Below are 23227 nucleotides of genomic sequence, written 5' to 3' on the forward strand. Positions count from 1 at the left end.
CGCTGTGCGGGGTGGCTTCAGAGTCGGGGGACTTTGAAGCCGTCCCAGTGTGAACCAAGCCTTAGGCCACAACATATGTGGCCTTTTCATTAATCTTGACCTGAAGCATCCAGGCTGACCTTTGTTCTTACATCAGTTGGTAAAATTCTGTTCTGTACAGTAAGTCCATTTCACATCCTTTTATTCTGTTTCTCGGATTGTTGACCTACATCTTTTCCACACAGTATAACTAGTATGGTTAAATAAAGCACGAAACATATGAATAATTTAACAAAACCCTGCATATTAGCTTTTATGGCAAGTTATTTATATCTGTTTAAAAGACAGGAGGAAAAATTTACAAAATGATGTGATTCTGTATAAATATACTTAAAATTTATATAATCACTAATAGAAAAAAAAACGATTTAACTGTCAGTAATATGTGGAAGACTCATTTCCCAGGATTCCTATGTGGAAATTCAGTATTAATTTGCAGCACCTCCCACTCTTCTCAGTGCTGAATTGTAAGAAATGATCTAAGCACTCTGTAAGACTGATGGGTACTGAAAAGAGTTCTCCATTCAGGGGGAGCGCGTGAGGATTTGAATGCATCAAGTGAAACTGTGACTTTAGAACTATTTCCATTACTGACTGTAATGATGCATCTTATCAAATTCACATTACACGGGAGGCACTTTTAAGAGGAAAAAAGACTTACTCTCATGATGGAAAACAATATGCCTGCAAATTTTCCATCATTTAACCAGACACCATCATCTGTCACCAATGGCACTGTCTCTTTCCGATCCTGGAACGACAGTGCCCTTTTCTACCGAGAAGAGAATGTCGACTTGTCCCCTGGTTTGGAAGTCCTGGCAACTATTTCTGTCACATATGCTCTTATTATTTCAGTCGGTCTCCTAGGGAACACAATACTTATCAAAGTATTTTTCAAGATTAAGTCGATGCAAACCGTTCCGAATATTTTCATCACCAGCCTTGCTTTTGGAGATTTGCTTCTTCTGCTGACATGTGTTCCAGTGGACGCCTCTAGGTATATGGTGGACACGTGGCTTTTTGGAAGAGTTGGCTGCAAGGTGATCTCTTTCATACAACTCACATCTGTCGGTGTATCTGTATTTACACTGACTGTCCTTAGTGCTGACAGGTAGGTTATTTTTTTAATTCTCAATCTTACTGATGTCTATTTGGTTAAAGAATGTTGAGAGTGGTAATAATACAGATCTTATTGATTTTACTTTACTAAACTAGATTTATGATTTATTTTATTATTATATTTCCATTATTCATATACTGCTAAAATAAAGAATGTTTGACCCAACAAATATCATTGCCTAAAATATCCTTATCTTGTTCTTTTCTTCACTCCAAGGCTGTCCATAAAGTGGGCAGTGTAGTGATGCAGGCTTCTTCAGGCAAGAAATCCAACAGTCAATTGGCTATTACCCTGACAATCAGGAGTATGTTCTAATATAGAAATGTCCAAATTGATCATTTAATGTTCATGGGTACTGTGAAGTGAAAACGCAAAAGTATTTGCATATGCTGCAGTCCACTACTACATTGAATAACTTCAAAGTTTCAGAATTAATCTTATATAGCAAACATTTCACAGGGCACATCCATGGTAAATATTTATTTGCTGCATCTACGCACAGTGAAAAGACCTCTATTCAGCTTCTATTTAGCTTTCTGAAGATGTAAAAAAACTGCTTATTTTCCACTACTAAATACTCAGCAATAAAACAAGGATTTAGGAAGTATGATGCATTTTTGCTTTACAAAATCATAGTCTTGCACCACGTCATAGATTTGTATTCAATGGATAGTTATACACTTGGGTCATCTTTTTTATTATGCATCATTAAATTACATGCTAGCAGGCATATTATTGTTAAAAAACAAAGTGGCAAGAGACTCTAAATTCTACAAGAACAAGGAGAACAAACATATAAACAATATATATATATATATATATATATATATATATATATATATATATATATATATATATATATATATATATATATATATATATATATATATATATATACACACACACAATATACAAACCTTATACAGCAAGTGTGCCGTTTATAACAATACTTATTGCAAATGAAAATTATATTCAAGATATCATAGTTACAACTGTGCTAATGTATGTACCATTCTGTGAATTTAATATTTTACTACAATAAAACACAGCAGAGTGCATATAATATATAACCTAAAAAGTTGTAATTTGTATGGGAGCAAAAGAAATGTATATGTCTGACATGATAAGGAAGGTGTTAAATTCTTATGTTTGCATGAGCAGGCTTTTGATGAAAGCATGTATTCTCAAAAGGCAAAACCGCCAGGATGTTAAAATATTGATAATATCTACTAATTCCTGTTGGCACTTGGCTGTAAAATGTATTAACAAAAAAACAAAACAAAACAAAAGCTTTAATAACTAACGTGAAATTGAATGTGTCTGCATTTGCTTCTATTGTTTATATTAGATTAAATAGAATACATTTTCATTAAAATTGTAAAACAGTTAATTATGCATAAAAGCAAACCGATAAGACATTTGTGATGTATTTAATTATTAGGTGTCATTGGCTGGTAAGTTATTTCTTTATTTTTCCAATTAAATGCTGCGTTTTATAATTTTTATTTCTGTTTGTACTCTCCAAACATTAAATAATTTGAGCTAAATATTTAAAATTGCTTAATTACCATTGTATGATGAAATAGTAACTGTGCTATTTAACAAAATTGCACAACTGATGCAGTAAGCCATTTTCAGATCATTAATTACTGCATGTTAATATTTCACAGATACAGAGCTATAGTAAAGCCTTTGGAGCTGCAAACATCAGATGCGGTATTGAAGACATGTGGTAAAGCTGCTTGTGTCTGGATCATTTCTATGTTACTGGCGACTCCAGAAGCGGTATTCTCAGATCTATATGAATTCAGCAGCCCAGACAAAAACTCATCCTTTCAAGCCTGTGCTCCTTATCCCGTCTCTGAAAAAATACTACAAGAGGCTCATTCCCTGATGTGCTTCCTGGTGTTTTACATTGTACCACTATCAATCATTTCTGCCTACTATTTCCTTATCGCTAAAACACTGTACAAGAGCACATTCAACATGCCAGCTGAGGAGCACACTCATGCCCGCAAGCAGGTTTGTTACATTGATCCCAACAAAGTTTTTTCAAAAGTGTGGGAAATTTACAAAGTATTTCCTAAAGTGCATGAGGTGTTCAACTGGAGGAAGGCATTCTTACTTCAGGTAGTACCCAGTCCAGCTACAAGTGATACTTTAGTAATGAGTTGGTATTGGCAAGTTGACGCACATGCTGACTTCTAGTTCCCAAAAATTCTACCAGTGTAATCCAATCAAAATCCCAAGTTTTACACAGTTATTTCACCATTACAGTACTAATAGATAATGTTACCCTTGCATGCTGTATTATTTGTAATATAATGTATAATAAAAAGACATCAAAACAGCAAGCCAGAAAAAACAGCTAAACACAAAGTGCAAATACCTATACTGGATATGTACTGTTTTAGCTACCGAAGCATTTGTAATTCTGCATAGTCAATGACTGTTTTTGTCTTCAGAGTATATACACTTTAATGTCCCAAAGGCCCCTTTTAATTTTTTACCACCAAAGTTGCAACCTCTAAAGCCTCGTTCACTTGGACATACTACAGAGTACACCCATGTAGGGGCTGTGTTTTGCCCACAGGGGGGTACACAGGTGTTCTGCGCAACACTGTGCAGGCAGTCCTGTTTGTGTCAACTGGAACACAGCAGCTGCTGCTGCCACTTTGGCATCCTTGCGTGTGCGGGTACAGGTGCATGGTCCCAAATGCACCCTGTCTGTGTGCAGGGCCAAGCATTCTCACTCCTGCAGCTGTCAAATTGGGAGCAGCTGCTGTGTCCATGCAACTGATTGGCATGAATTGGACTGCCTGCATGAGGATACACATCCCTGTTCTGGCAAACATGTCCTTCATACAGGTGTACACTGTAGTATACCTGTGTGAACAAGACCTTATACTCACACATGATATATTACTGAGAAGGCAGTTGGAGTAAAAAATTTCCCTTTTTTCATTAGTAGGTGGAGCAAGACTCCAGAGTAGTATGTGGGAGATTCTGAAAAAATCTTATACTGCAGATAAACTCAACAAATATGAAAAGCAGGCAAGTGTTTCTAACCACCATAATCACCTATCGCTGAAATATTCATTTTTGGCAGGCTAGCCATTAAACTATGTTTTAGGCCTGTGGGACAATACAAAGGCTCTTGCTCTAAACTGCATATTAGATTTTGAGCAACAGCATAGCCCTTGGTTGAGAAAGATGCAGGTAGAATTATTCTTCAAGTCAGGCAAATAATAGAAATATCTTTAAAGATAAGTACCTGACAAATTCAGTGGAAGTACTTTTTTTTCCCATGGGCATGCAGTAAAACCCAAGATGCATATATGAGTAACATATGGATAGAGACTCAAAATGAATTTTGGGCAACACATGGCTTGCATCTGAAACAATAATGACATATGTTCTTACAGATTCAGAGTCCTTGTAAGATATGCGCTCATACATTTTATATTTTAATCTTTTTTATTAAGGCTTCAAGTAACAAACAGATTCCCTTATTAATGGAAAGATAACAAAATAACAGAGTAGGCACTTTGAATTTGAGTACAATAAAGACACATAGCATCAATATGAAAAAAATAAAAATAAAATAAATCATAAGTGTAATCCCTCTAGGGGTGCACACCCGATGATAGATAGGCAGTTAACGAGGAACTAACTGCAGTCTGCTCACATAATTTCTAACAAAAACATCTTTGCCATTCTGACGTTTCCTTCCAACCACTTTGCATATTATTTTATATATACTGTGCTTCTGTACTTGCCAAATATGCTGCAGAAATCTCTCTCCACTGAGTCTGGCTGCAGCCATTTCAACTGTGGGCAGCTGAAGCTGCTGCCTGTTCACTTCCTGGATCTACACAGAGGCACACCTCCAGCTCTGCAGCTCTTATTGGCCCTCTTATGACTTATCCCCCTCCCTTCCTGGCAAACTCTCACGAGAGTGAGAGAGAAAGAGCTGTGCATGATGTCATAAGCTTAGGCTTTTTTCCAGACAAGAAATAGGAAGTGGGCTGTATAAGGTATTTACTGGCAGAAAAAAAATGTTTTACTATCCAAAGTTAAAACAACAAGGGAAGAAGATTTAATAGATGGAAACATGAAAAAATGACTGAAGTTCCACTTTAAATGGTAAAATAGCATATAGGATCAAGTATTAGTGAATTAAAAGTACAAAAAAATTTACGCAACAGTGTATATGTATCAAGTGACCACAAGAAACGTACAGATAATAGGAGAAGAGATTGTCGCTGGAGAGAAAGAAAGGAAAGGTCATTGAGGGAATCTCCGGAGCATACTACACCCTATCTAGATAGCGAATCCATGGCTGCCACGTTTTATCACATTCCGATTGTGTATTGGTGAGAATAGACGATAATTTATCATTGATCATTATCCAGTTCAGTTTATGCTTGACATATTTAAAAGATATTAAAGGTTGATTCCAACATTTAGCTATGGCAATTCTGGCTAGCTATCAGTTTTTATTTATATTTAGATGTTTCTATGTCAAGTTTTTGGAACAGGGCTATTTCAGGGGTCCTGGAGACATTAACATCCGTTACAGTGTTTATTAAGGTGAAGGTTCGGATCCAAAACCTTGTAAGTTTGGGGCATTGCCACCATACATGGAACATAGTTCCTGATTGGCCACAACACCTACAACACAGAGAGGCCTGTGGACAGGGCCTGACTGGGAATAAAAGCCAGCCCTGGAAAAAATCCCAATGGCATAACATCATTATTTTCTTGTTCATGAAAGGGAAAACCATGCACATTTGAACAGTGTATTATATATAGAGAAGACAGATATGAAAGCACATAGGGCTTTATATATATATATATATATATATATATATATATATATATATATATATACATATATATATATATATATATATATATATATATATTTATATAAAAGGAAATTCCAGTTAAAAGTGGTCAATCATCAAGGGGGACCCCAGGAACTCTGGGAATGTGGGGGGGACAGGGGACTCTGGTGACCAGAGACCACCTTCCGCAGAAAGAATACACTTAGGCTGCTTTCACACTGAGGCACTTTACAGGCGCTATAGCGCTAAAAATAGCACCTGCATAGCACCTGTAAAGAGCCTCTCCTCTCACTCCAATGTGAAAGCCCGAGGGCTTTCACGCTGGAGCGGTGCGCTTGCAGGACGGTAAAAAAGTCCTCCAAGCCGCATCTTTGCTGCACTGTATACACCGCTCCTAAAGCGCCCCTGCCCATCAAAACCCTTTTTCAACCGCTAGCGGGGGTTAAAAGCACCCCGCTAGCAGCCGAAAAGCACCACAAAAAAGACGGTAAAGCGCCGCTAAAAATAGCGGCGCTTTCCCACCAACGCCCACAACGCCTTGTGTGAAAGCAGCCTAAGGTAACGGGGGTGGGTTACTGATATAAGGGGGAAACCTTTATATCAGTGCCCCTTTACATTATCGTATTCACTCCCCCCTTACATCCATGACCCCCCTCAGACTGGCCTGGTGGCACTGTCACTGACCTTCTCGCAGGTGCACCGTGCTGGGCTCAGTCAGACGTCTCCAGCTTGGTGGCTCTGGTTTTATCCCACAGTCTCCTTTCCAGAGTCCACACACATCTGACTTCTCCCATGACCCCCATCCCGGCGACACTCCCACTCTTGACTCCTCTCCAGACTCCCTCAGAGACTGCAGACATGATATAAGACAAGAGATGGTCAGAGGTTGCGGACATGATACAAGAGATGGTCAGAGACTGTGCAGACATGATACAACAGATTAATGCAGTCTCACCAGTGTCCATGAAATGCAGCCTCGCTGTGCCCATAATCGCAGCCTGACTCAGCCCATAATCGCAGCCTCACTGTGCCCATAATCGCAGCCTCACTGTGACCATAATCGCAGCCTCACTGTGACCATAATTGCAGCCTCACTGTGCCCATAATTGCAGCCTCACTGTGCCCCTAATCGCAGCTTCACTGTGCCCATAATCGCAGCCTGACTCAGCCCATAATCGCAGCCTCATTGTGCCCATAATCGCAGCCTCACTGTGCTCATGATCACAGCCTGACTCAGCCCATAATGGCAGCCTTACTGTGCCCATAATTGCAGCCTGACTCAGCCCATAATGGCAGCCTTACTGTGCCCATAATCGCAGCCTGACTGTGTCCATAATCGCAGCCTCACTGTGCCCATAATTGCAGCCTCACTGCATCCATAATCGCAGCCTCACTCAGCCTCACTGTGCCTATGAATGCAGACTCAGCATTGCCTGCCCTGGGCATCTCCTGCCCATAATCGAAGCATCACTGTGCCCACAATCGCAGCCTCACTGTGCCCATAATCGCAGCCTCACTGTGCCCATAATTGCAGCCTGACTCAGCCCATAATTGCAGCCTCACTGTGCCCGTAATTGCAGCCTCACTGTGCCCATAATCGCAGCGTGACTCAGCCCATAATCTCAGCCTCACTGTGACCATAATCACAGCCTGACTCAGCCCATAATGGCAGCCTTACTGTGCCCATAATCGCAGCCTGACTGTGTCCATAATCGCAGCCTCACTGTGCCCATAATTGCAGCCTCACTGCATCCATAATCACAGCCTCACTCAGCCTCACTGTGCCTATGAATGCAGACTCAGCATTGCCTGCCCTGGGCATCTCCTGGTTTGTGTCACGGTCGGAGCTGGATCTGTGTGTTGTCGGCGGCGCTGTTACAAGCCCCCCCAGATCGGCTCATGTGATAGGCGGAACACAGATGCAATCTACTATCACACGAGCTGGCCTAGGGGGGCGGGACCATAACAGCGCCGCCTACAACACACCGATCCAGCTCCAACAGTGACACACAGCGCTCGTTTTTCCAGCAACAAAAAAAAACGCTGAATGCTCCTAAACACTCCTAAATGCTCCTAACTGCTTCTAAATGCTACAAAAATGATACTAACAACTTTTTTGAGCTTTTATTTGTTTCTTCATGTACTTCAAAAATACTTATAAAATTCTACTGCTCATAAATGCTCCTAAAAGCTTATAATTGCTTCTAAAAGCTACTAAAATGCTACTAGAAGCTGACACAAAAATACTATTATCAGAATTGTTCATCCTGCGTTTTTTTCTAGCTTTTTCTGAGCTTATGAAAAATGCTAGTGTGCACAGAGCTTTTAGGAGCATTAGCATTTTATTAGCATTTTTTGCAGTACATAAGAAAAAAAAAGCTATAAAAAAGCTATTAGGAGCATTTAGAAGCAGTTAGAAGCATTTAGGAGCGTTAAGGAGCATTCAGTGTTTTTTTCTGCTGGAAAAGTGCTCCAAAAAACTCTGCTAATGCTAATAGCCTAAAGTAGTGTGCATGGACACATAGGATAACACTATTTAGCTTCTAGGAGCAGAAAAAAAAATGCTAATAGCTTCTAGGAGCTTCAAAAACGCTAGTGTGTATGGAGCCTAAAAAGCAGGACTATCTGGAAGAGAATGATAATCTTTTATCTGATAGAGAGCTAATGTATTTAAAAAGCAATTGGATAAATAAATTCAAGCAGGTATTAAGGCTGGGGTGATTGACAAAAAAGTGAAAGAATATTTGATACTGCTGGCACCTAGGATAACCATAGTGTATTATTACCTTATTTACCAAAAGCACATAGGAATCTTGAAAAAAACCCTGGAAGACCAATCGTGAGTGGCATTGATTCTGTCACATCACGTATTGGCAAATTTTTTCCAATTTCCAAAAACTTTTTCTTGCCACTAATAACTCCCACATTTTCTAAAAGATACCATGCAGATTATTAAAGAGTTATTCCAATTGCCGATCAAAGGGAACGTGCTGCTTCACTGCAGACGTCTCCTCACTTTATACCATCATCCCCCATCATAGGGGGTATGAGGCAGCGAGTTATTTCTTAAGTCTTAATATGCCTTTTATACAAAAAAAAAGTTTGTTCTTGAGTTATTGCAATTCGCTATGGAACATAATTACTTTTATTATGGAGGTAATTATTACTTACAGAGCATGGCTATGGGGGCTAAATTTTCTCCCTGTCTATTTATAGCGCTGTGGAAAAAGGAGGCCATTTATGCAAGAGATGATAGGAATTAGATATTTTGGCATTGATGACGCCTTTCCTATGGCGGGGGATGTGCATTCACTTCATGCTTTTATGACGCATCTAAATTCCAATACCTGGGGTATTATATTCTCATATGAATGGAGTGCTACATCAATCAATTTCCTGGATTTTTTTTTTTTTTTAGGGATCATAATAAACTTCTGACTAAAACACATTCCTTGAAACCACTAGATCGGAATGGTTTTATACCAATGGGGAGCTGTCATCACCCTACTTGGTTGAGAGCCATTCCTAAAAGACAATTTCAACGTACCAGAAAAAAATTGTTCAAGAAAGGAGGATTTTTTTATTCAAACAGGCGTTTTAAAGGAGAAATTTCTCCTGAAGGGTTGTCATCAGGATATCCTAGAGCAGTACTTGCAGGCTGTGTCAGCCTTGGAAGGTAATCTTCTCTTGACTCCTAAGGTTAGAATGGCTGGGGATTCTAACAAACATTAATTGGTGTTTCTAAAGACTTTTTCACACTCAACATCGGTGGGTGAATAAAATACTAAGAAAGCACTGGCAAATTCTGAATGCGGATAGGATTTTAGGCCCTACCCTTCCGGATAAGCTGAATGTTATTTTTAAAAAAGCACGTACCCTTAGGGACATGATTGCACCCAATCTGGCTGAAACACCGTCCAAGGTAAAAATGTTTGGTAATTTAGCTGGCTTTAAAGGTGTAATGTGTGTAAGAATTCTAATGCTGTCCGTACTGCATCATTCACCAACAGTGTTACATCTTGGGAATATCCCATACAGGACTTTATAACCTGTTGTACTACAGGGGTAGTTAACCTTCTTGGTGCCTGTGTGGCCTGCAATATGTGGGCAGAACCACATGGGCACTGAATGTGAGGATTAGTGAGCATCTCGCCAATATTAGAAAGGGCTTTAGGGGGCATAGCCTCTCTAAGCTTTTTTAGTAGGTTAAGGATTAATAAGGATTACTCCTGTTTTCAGTTTATCGAGCTAGAGTAGTACATTCCACATTGGCGATGTAGTAGTTTAAAGAGACAAATTTCTCGCCGGGAGACCCGTTGAATTTTTGACCCCAAAAACATTTAATCCATAGGATCTAAATGTTGAATGGGACATTAACAGTTGATTTATGGGTCATCCCCTAATTTTGGTCATTATTCAATCATTTATTTATTTTTTTAAATATTTTATATTGTTTTGTAATTAGAATTTTTAATTTTCTATGTTTGGTTTTTGTTAAGGAGGCTCAGTATGTAGTTTTTGACATTTGTTAACAATATGTATGTTGGTCAATGGTTGATCCGGAGTGCGTTGTAGTCCATATTTGTGACCAGAAGGGGGAGCTGTTCATATTTTCATGTATTTGTAGAAAATGATTATCATATGCCGTATCAGATAACATAATTAAAATATTGTCATTGTATACAGTATATCCTATATACTGTATGGTATTAGTCAGTTCAATTGAGCTTCTGAATTGTTGGGTGTAGTAGTACCCTGTGGTGGACTCCCTTTTACACGTATGGACAGTGCTGTGTTCTGGTGTCACTTCCGCTATGAATGCTATGGAGGTGGAGTCAGTAGCGGAATTACAGCTTGCAGGCAGCAAGGTACCATGGGATATGTAGTCCTCAGAAAATGAAAGTAAATAAAAGAGGAAAAGCTGCAAAGCATGCAGGCAATCCAAGAAGTTGTGGAAAGAGATGGTCAGTAGGCAGGCAGAACTTACAACATGAAAGGAGATTTTTTAAGTAAGCTTATATTTGATTGTCGATATTAACTATTGTTTGTATTGTTCTTACAATGCTGATGTTATAAAATGAAAATGTATGCTGTGACCATAGAACTTCTTAAGAATATTTTTATGATTTATTGTCCATAGTCAAGGCACAGGAACATTTTAAAGGGGTTGTATGCATTATGCATTAAGGTTAAAAACCTCCTGTGCTACAGCAGCCCCCCAAAGCCCTCCTTTTACTTACCTGAACCCGGTCTTTCCACGACTGGGATGAGTACACCAGCTCCAGCCGGTGTGTCGGGTCCTGATTTGATAGGTTGATAGCAGTGCAGCCATTGGCTCCCACTGCTGTCAATAAAATCCAATGAAACGGGATCTGGGGGGCAGGACCAAGTCCTGCTGTCTGTGTCAATAGAAGCAGCAGCATGCGCACGAGTGCCCAGAGGGAAAGCGGCTCTCTAACAGGGCACTTGAGAACAGGTGGAGCCAGGAGCGCCGCTTGGGGAATCCAGAGGAGGAGGATCGGGGCCCCCTGTGCAAAACCAACTCCTGCACAGAGGAGGTAAGTATGACATTTTTTTTTTAAATACAAACGTTTAGTTATCCTTTAAATACAGTTGAAAGCTGGTTGCCCTTTTACTGTTCTAAACCCTATTAAACGGGGCTATTACCTTCAGAATAAGGAATGAGGACATTGGGAATTAAGCAATTACAATCAACCAGTAGCCCAAACGTGTACCTATGGTACTATGTTTACTGGTATTTCTTCCTGAAACTGATTTTATTTAAAACAGAGGAATTTACAGCAGTGGTAAGTAACGTGGTAAATATAGTGGGCCTGAAGTGTTGCCCTCTAATCAGCGGTGATCTCAACATAAAGCCCACCAGGTCTGGAGTACAGGAAGCTGCATACTGAACTCTGGTGGGCTGTATAAAGCCACTGGGCCATGTTTTGGGCAGCAGCAACTTTACATATAAATAAAGAAGATCACAATGGGAATTCCAGGTTGAACGCCTGGGCCAATTAACCATAAAAGTTATTTAGGCTACTATTTAGGTAAACACTGTATTCAGGAGCATTTTTTGAGTGCAGTGGGCGTGCATGCAAGATCATGAGTTTGCCCTTTGCCCCTTACTGTGGCTAGGTTCATTTTAATCAATATTTAAACAGTATGAATATGTCAGCAATACAATACCTATAAAGATAATCTGCCCATAAAGGTAAAAAGCAGAAACAAGTTTTGTGTGCCTCATGTAGCACGCCATGACAAATGATGAGTAACAGTGGGAGTGGTTTAAAGGAGGATGAATAGATACAACCTAAGCCTGAGCCTTTTCCTTGTATACACTGTCATATATGCTGCAAACCTTACCACAAACTACTGCTAACAGTGTGGAAGAAATAAATGCCCCTGCATCAGTGGTGTCACAAAAAAGGAAAGAATGTCACAGTGTAGGTGGTGTCACTGAATAGAAAAAATGTCCCTGCATCGGTGGTGTCTCTGGAAAGAATAAATAACCTTGCATCTGTGGTTTCATCTGAAGGAAAAAATGCCCCTGTGTTGTTGGTGTCACCAGAAGGAGAAAATGTCCATGTGGGGTAATACAAAGTGGGTTAGTTGATGGTTTGGACAGGCAGTACAAAGGGGGGCAGTTGATAGTGGGGGCAAGCAGTACAGAAGGAAGCAGTTGATGGTGGGGACAATCAGTACAGAGGGAACAGGTAATAGTAGGGGACAGACAGTACATATTGTGGTTCAAGAGGAGGCGCACACACAGGCTCCATAATCCCCCACAAGTCTTATTTGCCCTTATCATCGCCCTCACACTGACAATGTCTTTACATTCAGGGTCCCACATTCAGCAGTTGGTGGCTGATCTGGAGTCCATTCCTCAGCTCTGGGGCTGCTCTATTTTTCCAGCCCTGGTTCATGTAAGTAGCTGGCTGCTGATACCCCCAAAAATATTGCAGCTTCCTGTCCCCTCATTCCCTCCTGTCCAATCAAGTGGTGGGGAGGAGAGGGATCCAGTGTGGCAGTCACTATGCCTGGAATGCGAGGGTCCAGGCCATATGTGGATCTCCTGTAGAGCTGCAGCTGCATGTGACAGGTATGGCTGCAGCTCATGAATCAGGATGTCATCTTGGCTGTGAACAATATGTGAGTCGCTGCACAGTGGGCCTCATCCCCTCGGGGGCCCATGTTCCCTGCATACATTGCACACATGGAGGATATGCCACTGACTGTATTATACACAGTATATAAATGTACCAATAAATGTCTTAAAGTATCAGTTCACCTGTTTTTAGGGTGGAACATGTAACATGTTCCTGCTCCTGTAGCTACTCCCCGATTCCACCCCCCCCCCCCGACAGGAGGCAGGGTTTTTGTTCCCCGTACCTGCTGTCACTACTTAAAATAGAGAACACAAAGTTCTGTGAATGAATGAATTACCAACAGCCTTTGGGGATGGCTTGTAGTTCTCAATAAACTACCAGGGCACTGTTGAGCTCTAGGTAGTTCATTGAGTCTTCCGTCATTGTGTAACTGCCTGTCCGTACAAGCAGACATTGCCTCCATGTGATCTGCTGATCGCGGGTGCAATGCTTTCCAGGCTCTGACAAAAAAAATTGTAAATGGACTTTTTTCACCTGCAACAAATATGTGTGTCTATTATTTTTTTTTTAAAGGTGGTCCTATCCTTTAATTCTATGAGGGGCACCACATGAGGCACCCACATTGTTACATTATGATTATAGAGAAAACAAGCCAGCTCAAAAGGACATGTATGTATACCGCCCTAAGACCTCATTCACACATCCTATAAGGTCATGATTCACGTAGCAAGAATCAGTGAATTCTTACAGCTGGAAATCACAGCTGCTGCAGGGAAGGCTGTACAAAGCAATAACAGGCTGACAGTTGCCACAGCTGTCCACGGATGTCCGTATATATCCGCATATTACCTGCAGTTAGGGACAGATGATCAGCTTTGGAGACAATGGGAGAGATTTACTAAAACTGGTGCACACAGAATCTGGTGCAGCTGTGCATAATAACCAACTTCAACTTCTAACTGAGATTCTTTGTGCACCAGTTTTAATAAATCCCCTCCAATCTGTCTGCATCTAGAGAGTCATCTGCTCCTAGCCGCAGGTAACCACTGGCTATGCAGATACATGCAGACAATGGCCAGTTTAGCCTGTCATTGCTTGTAATGGCTTCCCAACTGCAGCTCTCCACAACCACCTGTGATTCAAGCTGCAGGAATCCAGTGTCCGGACCTTGCAGGATGTGTGATTAACCACTTCCATAACGCACAAATTCCAGCACTCCTCTCCTACATGTAAAAATCATAAGTTTTTTTGCTAGAAATTTACTCAGAACCCCCAAACATTTTATATATATATATATATATATATATATATATATATATATATATATATATATATATATATATATATATATAAAAAGTCAGCCCAATTCTTCTGTATAATGTGACAAATGATGTTACACCGAGTAAGTAGATACCTCACATGTCACGCTTTAAAATTGCGCACACTCGTGGAATGGCGCCAAACTTCTGTACCATAGGCGATGCTTACATTTTCTTTACAGGGTACCTGTTTAGAGTTACAGAGGAGGTCTTGGGCTGGATTTATTGCTCTTGCTCTAACGTTTGCGGTAATACCTCACATGCGTGGTTTAACCGCTCGCGGACCAGCCACTGCAGTTTTACTGCGGCAGGTTGGCTCCGCTGCGCGAAATCACGTTATTGTACGTGACCTTGTGAGGCCTGGATAGCAGACTCGATGTCCATGGGGATACCCGCGATCATCTCACGGAGAGGAAGAACGGGGAAATGCTTGTTTAAATTAGCATTTCCCCGTTCTAATCTGCCTAGTGACAGGACACTGATCACAGCTCCCTGTAATCGGGAGCAGTGATCAGTGTCGTGTCACACATAGCAACTCCCCCCCACAATTAGAATCACTCCCTAGGACACACGTAACCCCTGCAGCGCCCCCTCCTGGTTAACCCCTTCACTGCCAGTCACATTTACACAGTAATCAGTGCATTTTTAATCGCACTGATCGCTATATAAATGTGAATGGTCCCAAAATAGCGCCAAAAGTGTCCGATGTGTCCGCCATAATGTCACAGTTACAATAAAAATCGCTGATCGCCGCCATTACTAGTAAAAAAAAAAATTATTAATAAAAATGCCATAAATCTATCTCCTATTTTGTAGAAGACTACACATCGGCCTAAACTGAGGAAAAAAAATGTTTTTTTATATATTTTTGGGGACATTTATTGTAGCAAAAAGTAAAAATAATGCGTTTTTTTCAAAATTGTCGCTCTTTTTTTGTTTATAGCGCAAAAAATAAAAACCGCAGAAGTGATCAAATACCATCAAAAGAAAGCTCTATTTGTGGGGAAAAAAGGATGTCAATTTTGTTTGGGAGCCATGTCGCACGACTGCGCAATTGTCAGTTAAAGCGATGCAGTGCCGAATCGCAAAAAGTGCTCTGGTCTTTGGCCAGCTAAATGCTCCGGGGCTGAAGTGGTTAAATGTCGTTTACATATGCAGACGCGACCTACATATGCATTCTCTTCTGTGTGTGCGCAAGCAGGTAGAAGCACTGGAGGGCGGCGGGAGAGGGGGACGTCCCTTCCCACCACCTGTAAGAACAATCAAACATCTGAACAGCCACTATAATTGTTCTTATGGTGAAGGAAATCACCGGCTGAAAAAAAAATGATATCTGAATGATGCCTGTAAATGCAGGCATCATTCAGATATCACCACTGAAAGACCAGGACATCATATGACGTTCTGCTGTATAGAAGTGGTTAAAACCATAAAGAGACACAAAACAAAATACTTATTTTCCAAAAATAATCCATACAAATCCAGTATTTAATGTCCCTAATCTATTTTTCAGGATTTTAGAGTTTGGTGTCACTAAACTAGGGGTACACAGGTGATTTTTGGCAGTCCAACCACATTACTAACATATTGAGGGATTGATCTCTTTGTTTGTATCACAATATATTTAATGTCAACTGCTCCACAAGAGATTTTTAGTAATATTATGGGGTGACATTATCCATTGCTACAATTTATTTGTTTAACAGACTCTAATAGCAACTAATCTCCCTTTTTCTCTAGAGTTGAATAAGAGTAGGGGATTAATCACTCAAAAAAATGCTTAGCTGAACTCCAGGCACATAGCTAAACACACAGATTAAATACACACAGTATATACACTATATTGTCAAAAGTATTGGGGACACTTGCCTTTACACGCACATGGACTTTAATGGCATCCCAGTCTTAGTCCGTAGGGTTCAATAATGAGTTGGCCCACACGTTGCAGCTATAACAGCTTCAATTCTTCTGGAAAGGCTGTCCGCAAGGTTTAGGCATGTGTCTATGGGAATGTTTGACCATTCTTCCAGAAGAGCATTTGTGAGGTCAGGCACTGATGTTGGATGAGACGGCCTGGCTCGCAGTCTCCTCTCTAATTCATCCCAAAGGTGTTCTATCGGGTTGGACTCAGGCAGGCCAGTCAAGTTCCTCCACTCCAAACTCACTCATCCATATCTTTTATGGACCTTGCTTTGTGCACTTGTCCAAATCATTTAGTGGAGGGGGGAGTGTGGGGTTGTTGGGGTTGTTGGGGTTGGGCTTGGTTCCTTAGTTCCAGTGAAGGTAACTCTTAAGGCATCAGCATACCAAGACATTTTGGACAATTTCATGCCCCCAACTTTGTGGGAACAGTTTGGTGATGGCCCCTTCCTGTTCTAACATGACTGCGCAACAGTGCACGAAGCAAGGTCCATAAAGATATGGATGAGAGAGTTTGGGGTGGAGGAACTTGACTGGCCTGCACAGAGTCCTGACCCCAACCCCATAGAACACTTTTGGGATGAACTAGAGCGGAGACTGTGAGCCAGGCCTTCTTGTCGAACATCAGTGCCTGACCTCAAAAATGCGCTTTTGGAAAAATGGTCAAACATTCCCATAGACACACTCCTGATCCTTGTGGACAGCCTTCTCAGAAGAGTTGAAGCTGTTATAGCTGCAAAGGGTGGGCCAACTCAAAATTGAACCCTACGGACTAAGAATGGGATGCCTTTAAAGTTCATGTGCGTGTAAAGGCAGGCGTCCCAATACTTTTGACAATATAGTGTACATAAACATCACTTCCAGTACCCTAGGATTGCTTTATCATTGAAATTAATGTATTATTTCCTTCTTCTTTTTAGATTGAATCCCGAAAAAGAGTTGCAAAAACAGTACTCGTGTTGGTTGCTCTGTTTGCTTTCTGCTGGCTGCCTAACCACATCCTTTACTTGTATCGGTCATTCACGTACGACACAGCAGTGAATTCCTCTGTGCTCCACCTCTCTGCCACCATTTTTGCCCGTATACTGGCATTTAGCAATTCCTGTGTGAACCCCTTTGCTCTGTACTGGCTTAGCAGAAGCTTTAGGCAGCACTTCAAAAAGCAGGTGTACTGCTGCAAGAGACATCCACCGCCGACCCAACCTAGCCCAACTCACAGCAGCACTACTGGAATTACAGCCATTAAAGGAAACATGCAGGTGTCTGAAATAAGCATTGGCTTATTGGGAGCCTATGACATGAAGCGAGAAAGTGACAGTGTTTAGTTATGTTAGAAGTTAAAGAACTGACAAAAAGACTATAAATATGTGTTCTGGTAATGTAGGAACTGGGGAGTCAGTGGTTGCAAACTGTGATATAAACTGAAGGTAATTGCAACTGCAATGTCATTCCTGTTCGTTGAAAGTAGTGTTTATCTTTTAGGGGGGTTTTTTGACACTCCTTGTCCATAAAAAATGACTCTAAAGAAACAGCCACAATGCTCCGAAACTGCGGCAAGTGCCAAAACATAGAAATGCCCAAAGCAGCATAACATTCTCATTTGCTCCAGAGCTTAGTTCCAAGCATTTTTGCTTGCACATGATTGGATGATGGAAGTCAGCAGAGCATCACCTCATTCACTAAGCTCTGTAGCAAATTCCCTTGCAAAGTGCAACTACCCTTGCAAAGTAGACAGCCTATTTACCTTTAGTAAATCAACTCCATAGCTGGAGATGGTCATAGGATGGAGGAGCTTTCTTTAGCCAGGGCATGGGAGTGAGAGAATATCTGGAAGGCGATAGCATGGTAGTTATGTCCAATGCTTATAGGGTTTTGGTATCACATCAGGGAATTCTGTCTGCACAGCTCCAATAATCTTGAAGACTTCACATAAGCAGCACTGGACAAGATGTTGACTGGAATCTGTAAACTTTGGACAGTCATGGAAGCTGAAACTTCAGAAATATTATTTCCACAAACATTGTGTACCATTTCAAGGGGTCTTTGTTTACCTACAGTACATGTAAACCGTGAAGTTCACGTTTACATGTATAGTCCGGTAATATTAATTTACTGTACCTTAGACACTCAAGGAAAATAGTGCAGTAAGCTTTGGAATATTTAACAGGATAATTAAATTTTAGAAAGTTAGTTTTAAAGTGGATGTAAACAAACTCTCATCCTTTCTAAACTATTGCCATAGTGGTTATCTATAAGGATATACATGCCTCCTGCATGTAACCTTACCTGTCAAATGTCTCCCCTCTGTCTGTTATGAGACCCAAAAACTTTAGATTCTGTGGGTGGGTCTGTTGTCCGGAACTCGTGGGTGGAGTCCTGATGTCAGTAGACTCCCCACCCACCTCTACACTCCCCTTGGCAACATGCATTTTCTCCTGTGTATTTCTTACACTGAACTTCTGCTATGATCACTAACATCCAGTCAAAACCAAAAAAAGTCACCACATGACTTCAGTATGCCCAATCATGCTGAGGTGTGGAGCAGCCAACCCTAGGAGAGCTGAAGAAGAAAGGAGGAAGGGATCTGAAGTACACAGAAAGTCTTTCTTAGGCTTGTGTATGAGATATGTAAATCACCTGTCACTCACAGCAAGGGGGAGAAACAGACTCCTATTTCTCTGTGTGTCAGTTTTTATCTCACTGAAAAAGATAAGAGGACTGCGCAGAGCTGGATTAACTCTACGTGGCAAGACTGGGCACAGATAACATGAAATCCTATACTGTACAATGTGCAAGCCTTAATTAAAAAATGTTTTTTTGGCTTTACATCCACTTTAATGTCCCTTTTATATTTATTTTAAGGAATAAATGCAGCTTAAAGTTAAAAAATAATATACCGCTACCTTGCACTCCCTATATATACTGGAGAGCCATTATACTCTTTGGGAACTATGGGCACATGTGTGGTAGTCAAAAGAATGCCAGATAGGCTGCTGGCAGTATAGAACTTCTGTCTGGATCTGAAGTTTGTTTCGCTTTTACAACATTTATGAGAGAGACCCGGGCTGATTTTTTACTTTAAACTGCATTTCCCCTCTATTGATTTAGCCCTGGTTCATACCTTTGCAATTTGTCATTACAAAATCGCATGAAAAGTTGCACCCCATTGCCACCAATGGAATTGTTCAAATTGTTGCAACTCAAGTCGTAGCGACTTTGAAAAAGATTCCTGCACTACATTTTTGCGATTTCATTACAACTTGCATTGACTTCTGTTAAATGAAGTAGCAAGCCACAATGAAATCAGAGGTCCGAATCGCACTGATCTGCAGCTTTGAAATTGTGCTCAATCAGCATGATTTCAAAGGCCACACTGTTGTGAACCAGGGCTAAGTTGTATCCTATTACATTTTTTATTCCACTTGTACGGAACGCCCCATACTCACATGCACACAAGCATATAAACTAGCGGAAAAATGTATGCTTTTGCAATACAGGATTTTTTTACAGTAGAGTAGAAACATAATAGACAGGCCCATTCTTAAATGATGAAAGGAGGGGGAGATCATAAAGTTTACATGCACACATACAGTACATAGAACACACTTGACTTGACAGGGAAGATAAGAATATAATTATGCAATGTTTGGAGCAGGGATAATTGCAATGGCAGTTCAATGTTGGCATCTTCAGCACCTGCACAGTCTAGTATTTTTTCATTCAGTGTTATTTTCCTTTCAATTGAGAAGAATAAAAAAAGCCTGCTACCCCCCACCCTTTTTTTTATTATAACCAAGAATGCATAGATTGCCCAAAATGCATGGAATAGTAGATGTGCATGCCAAGTATAAAGAGTATTGTTTAGGGATCTGGTCATTTAGATCACTTTGTACAGCTAGCTAAACTTATTATTCACACATGCCCCAAATGGAAGCAATTAGTGTGCATTCATGTTTTGCTCCATACAGCTTCAGATGCTCAGTGTAGATTGGTACAGAGCAGAGGTAGGCAACCTGGGGCGCTCCAGCTGTTGCAGAACTACAAGTCCCATCATGCCTCTGGGAGTAATTGTAACTGCCAGCCTTGCAATGCCTCATGGGAAATGTAGTTCCACAACAGTTGGAGGGCCCCATGTTGTCTACCCCTGGTATAGAGTTATGCTGACCATACATAGTTAGAAAATCATTAGAAAAAACATTCGATACTCTCAATTGTTCGACTTTCAAAACATTAGTGGGCTAAGTTGGATTAAGATTTATAGCAAAAAAAAAAATGAACCGTCATTTCAGGGTTTTTTTAGCCTAAATTATCTATTTTCTAAACATTAGTAGTGGAATAGATCGAAAACAGTTCAAAAAATCTACAGTGAATGTGTGTGCTAAAATGTAACCCTGATAGTGTAAGCGAGCATCAAAAAATTTACCGTTTATATTGTTATTGATCAATAATATGTAGATAATTAGGTGACATTTATGAATACAATGATGGCGTTATCGCGTGCATGTTCGACAGATCTTTAGAAATCCGATCGTGTAAGCGAGCATCAAAAAATTTACAGTTTATATTGTTATCGATCAATAATATGTAGATAATTAGGCGACATTTATGAATACAATGATGCCGTTATCACATGCATGTTCGACAGATCTTTAGAAATCCGATCGTTTATTTTCTAACGATTTTCTAACTATGTATGACCAGCATTAGATTGTTTAATGCAGACAAGTTGGCTTTCCTAATGTTGTAATAAGCAGCTTTAAAATGAACTTGTAGAGCAGTGTCTGTGGGAGCCATTACGCTGTGTCCAAACCCCCTCCACTGCATTCCCCATTGAGGTGAACATTGGAAGATCAGAAGCAGCAATACTAGTAATGGATGTGCATATTTTTCTGATACCTGAATGAACAATGCATTGTAGGTATTTATTTAAAGCTTTTTTTCTTCTTCCACTATACAAATTTCAGTAAAACCAACAAGATATCTTTTTCAAATTGTTTTACTGCAGCCCTTCACTGAGAGTCTTCATTGAAAGCACATATGAAAAAAAGTATAACTGGACACATAAGCATCTTCTTCCAGGTGGTGTCTTAATATCTATATAATAAATGAATGAAAACACAGGTTTTTAACAAAACACATACAGTAAAACCTTGGTTTGAGAGTAACTTGGTTTGAGAGCGTTTTGCAAGACAAGCAAAATTTTTAAATGCATTTTGACTTGATACAGAAGCGATGTCTTGATATACAAGTAGCGTCATGTCACAACTGAGTATAAGAGAGAAGAGAGGCACCTCTAAGTGTAGCTATACAGTTACATTTAATGAAGGTACAACATTTAGAAACTCACATGGTTCATGATTAAAACAGGCACATCTAAATATGCAGGCATCCGGGTGTCCACATATAGACTATCCTCCTCATCGCCATTGAGGCCGTCCCTTCCACGCTGCGCTCCACAAGCACTTCAAGCTTTGCTTTCAGATCGCTCTACTGCAGGGTAGTTTTCCTGGTCACGATTGCAGACCGTTTTACCCTGGATGCCTGCATACTTAGATGCGCCTTGTTTAATCATCAACCATGTGAGTTGCTAAATGTTGTACCTTCATTAAATGTAACCATATTGCAACACTTATAGGCGTCTCTCTTCACTTTTATATTCTGTAGCTCCTGCTGGATTTTGCTTCTTATCCCCTTGTAGAGGCTTCCATTTGTGGATGGACATTTTATGTTTACACAACCTGGTCACATTGCTATAATTTTTTTTATATGGACTATAAACTGAAGGACTTATGAATAAATGGTGGTGGAACAAATCATTTGAGTTTCCTTTATTTGTTATGGGGAAATTCGCTTTGATATACAAGTGCTTTGGATTACAAGCATGTTTCCGGAACTAATTATGCTCAAAATCCAAGGTTTTATTGTATTATAAAAGCAAAAACAGTGTCATGTAAATATGAAATGTAGTTGTTAGTGTTGCACTAAAATTACGATATTCTAATAAAGGACACAAATATTATCACCTTTGCTTTGACAGGATTATCAATATCACTATGTTCATGCGTGCAGATATTGCCCTTTTTTTTTCCAAACACAGAGTGTCTGGTTTATGACAATATAAGTAATAGCCTATGAGAATTTTTTTTTTGTGATTAATCATGATGAGTATTTTGGAATCATAAAAAAATAAAAGTTAATATGCATTAAATATTTAAGTCTCCCTTGCCGCTTTTTTTGTTTTGTTTTAATATGTTATAATATTTTAACAAAATAGAAATAAATACAAAAATATCAAACTAAAGCATTTTTGCTATTATTTTTTTTCACTGAGCAAAGAAAATGCTATTTTTCAGTAAAGCCTCCACAAACTACTTTGTTATCTAAGGTCCACAGATGCAATACCCATGTCAAGCTAAAATGTAGACAAACCATCTTGTGTATATGCTGAATCTGTTAACAGCAAAATAAAGCTTGTAAACATAAGTATGCATCTGTCTTGGGCACAGACCACATACTTTAACTACTATTTCAGGTAGAAGACACTCTCATTGGTTTAAATATGCTGTTGCTGCCAGGGGTCTATTGTTGCTGGAGGGGGGTATTTTTGCAGGTGGTCCATTGTTGCTGGGGGGGGGGGGGGGGGGTCTATTGGTGGCTGCAGGGGATCTTTTTTATACTGCTTTTCTTGTTATCATTACAAATTTCCTACAAATTACTTAGTACCGCAAATGTTACTTTGTTCTGTATTTTCTAAAAGGGGCAGTATTGGGAGGTGGATAGGGGATATAACCAAGTAACGGTGCTTGGAGGTGGGTAGGAGCAGAGACAATGGCTAACTCCGAAAGGCAGAGTTCCTACACCTATTCT

General features: G+C 40.1%; 1 protein-coding gene across 1 annotated transcript; it reads left to right on the forward strand.

Moving 5' to 3' along the window:
• Positions 1 to 499: 499 nt before the first annotated feature.
• BRS3 (bombesin receptor subtype 3) lies at positions 500 to 22929 on the forward strand. The gene is made up of 3 exons (XM_073599222.1): positions 500 to 1150; positions 2830 to 3181; positions 17281 to 22929. The coding sequence occupies exons 1-3, from the start codon at positions 705 to 707 to the stop codon at positions 17683 to 17685; spliced, it is 1203 nt and encodes a 400-aa protein (XP_073455323.1). The 5' UTR covers positions 500 to 704; the 3' UTR covers positions 17686 to 22929.
• The last annotated feature ends 298 nt before the right edge of the window (positions 22930 to 23227 follow it).

This window comes from Aquarana catesbeiana, linkage group LG09 (genome assembly GCF_042186555.1).
Source record: "Aquarana catesbeiana isolate 2022-GZ linkage group LG09, ASM4218655v1, whole genome shotgun sequence".
Classification (NCBI taxonomy): domain Eukaryota; kingdom Metazoa; phylum Chordata; class Amphibia; order Anura; family Ranidae; genus Aquarana; species Aquarana catesbeiana.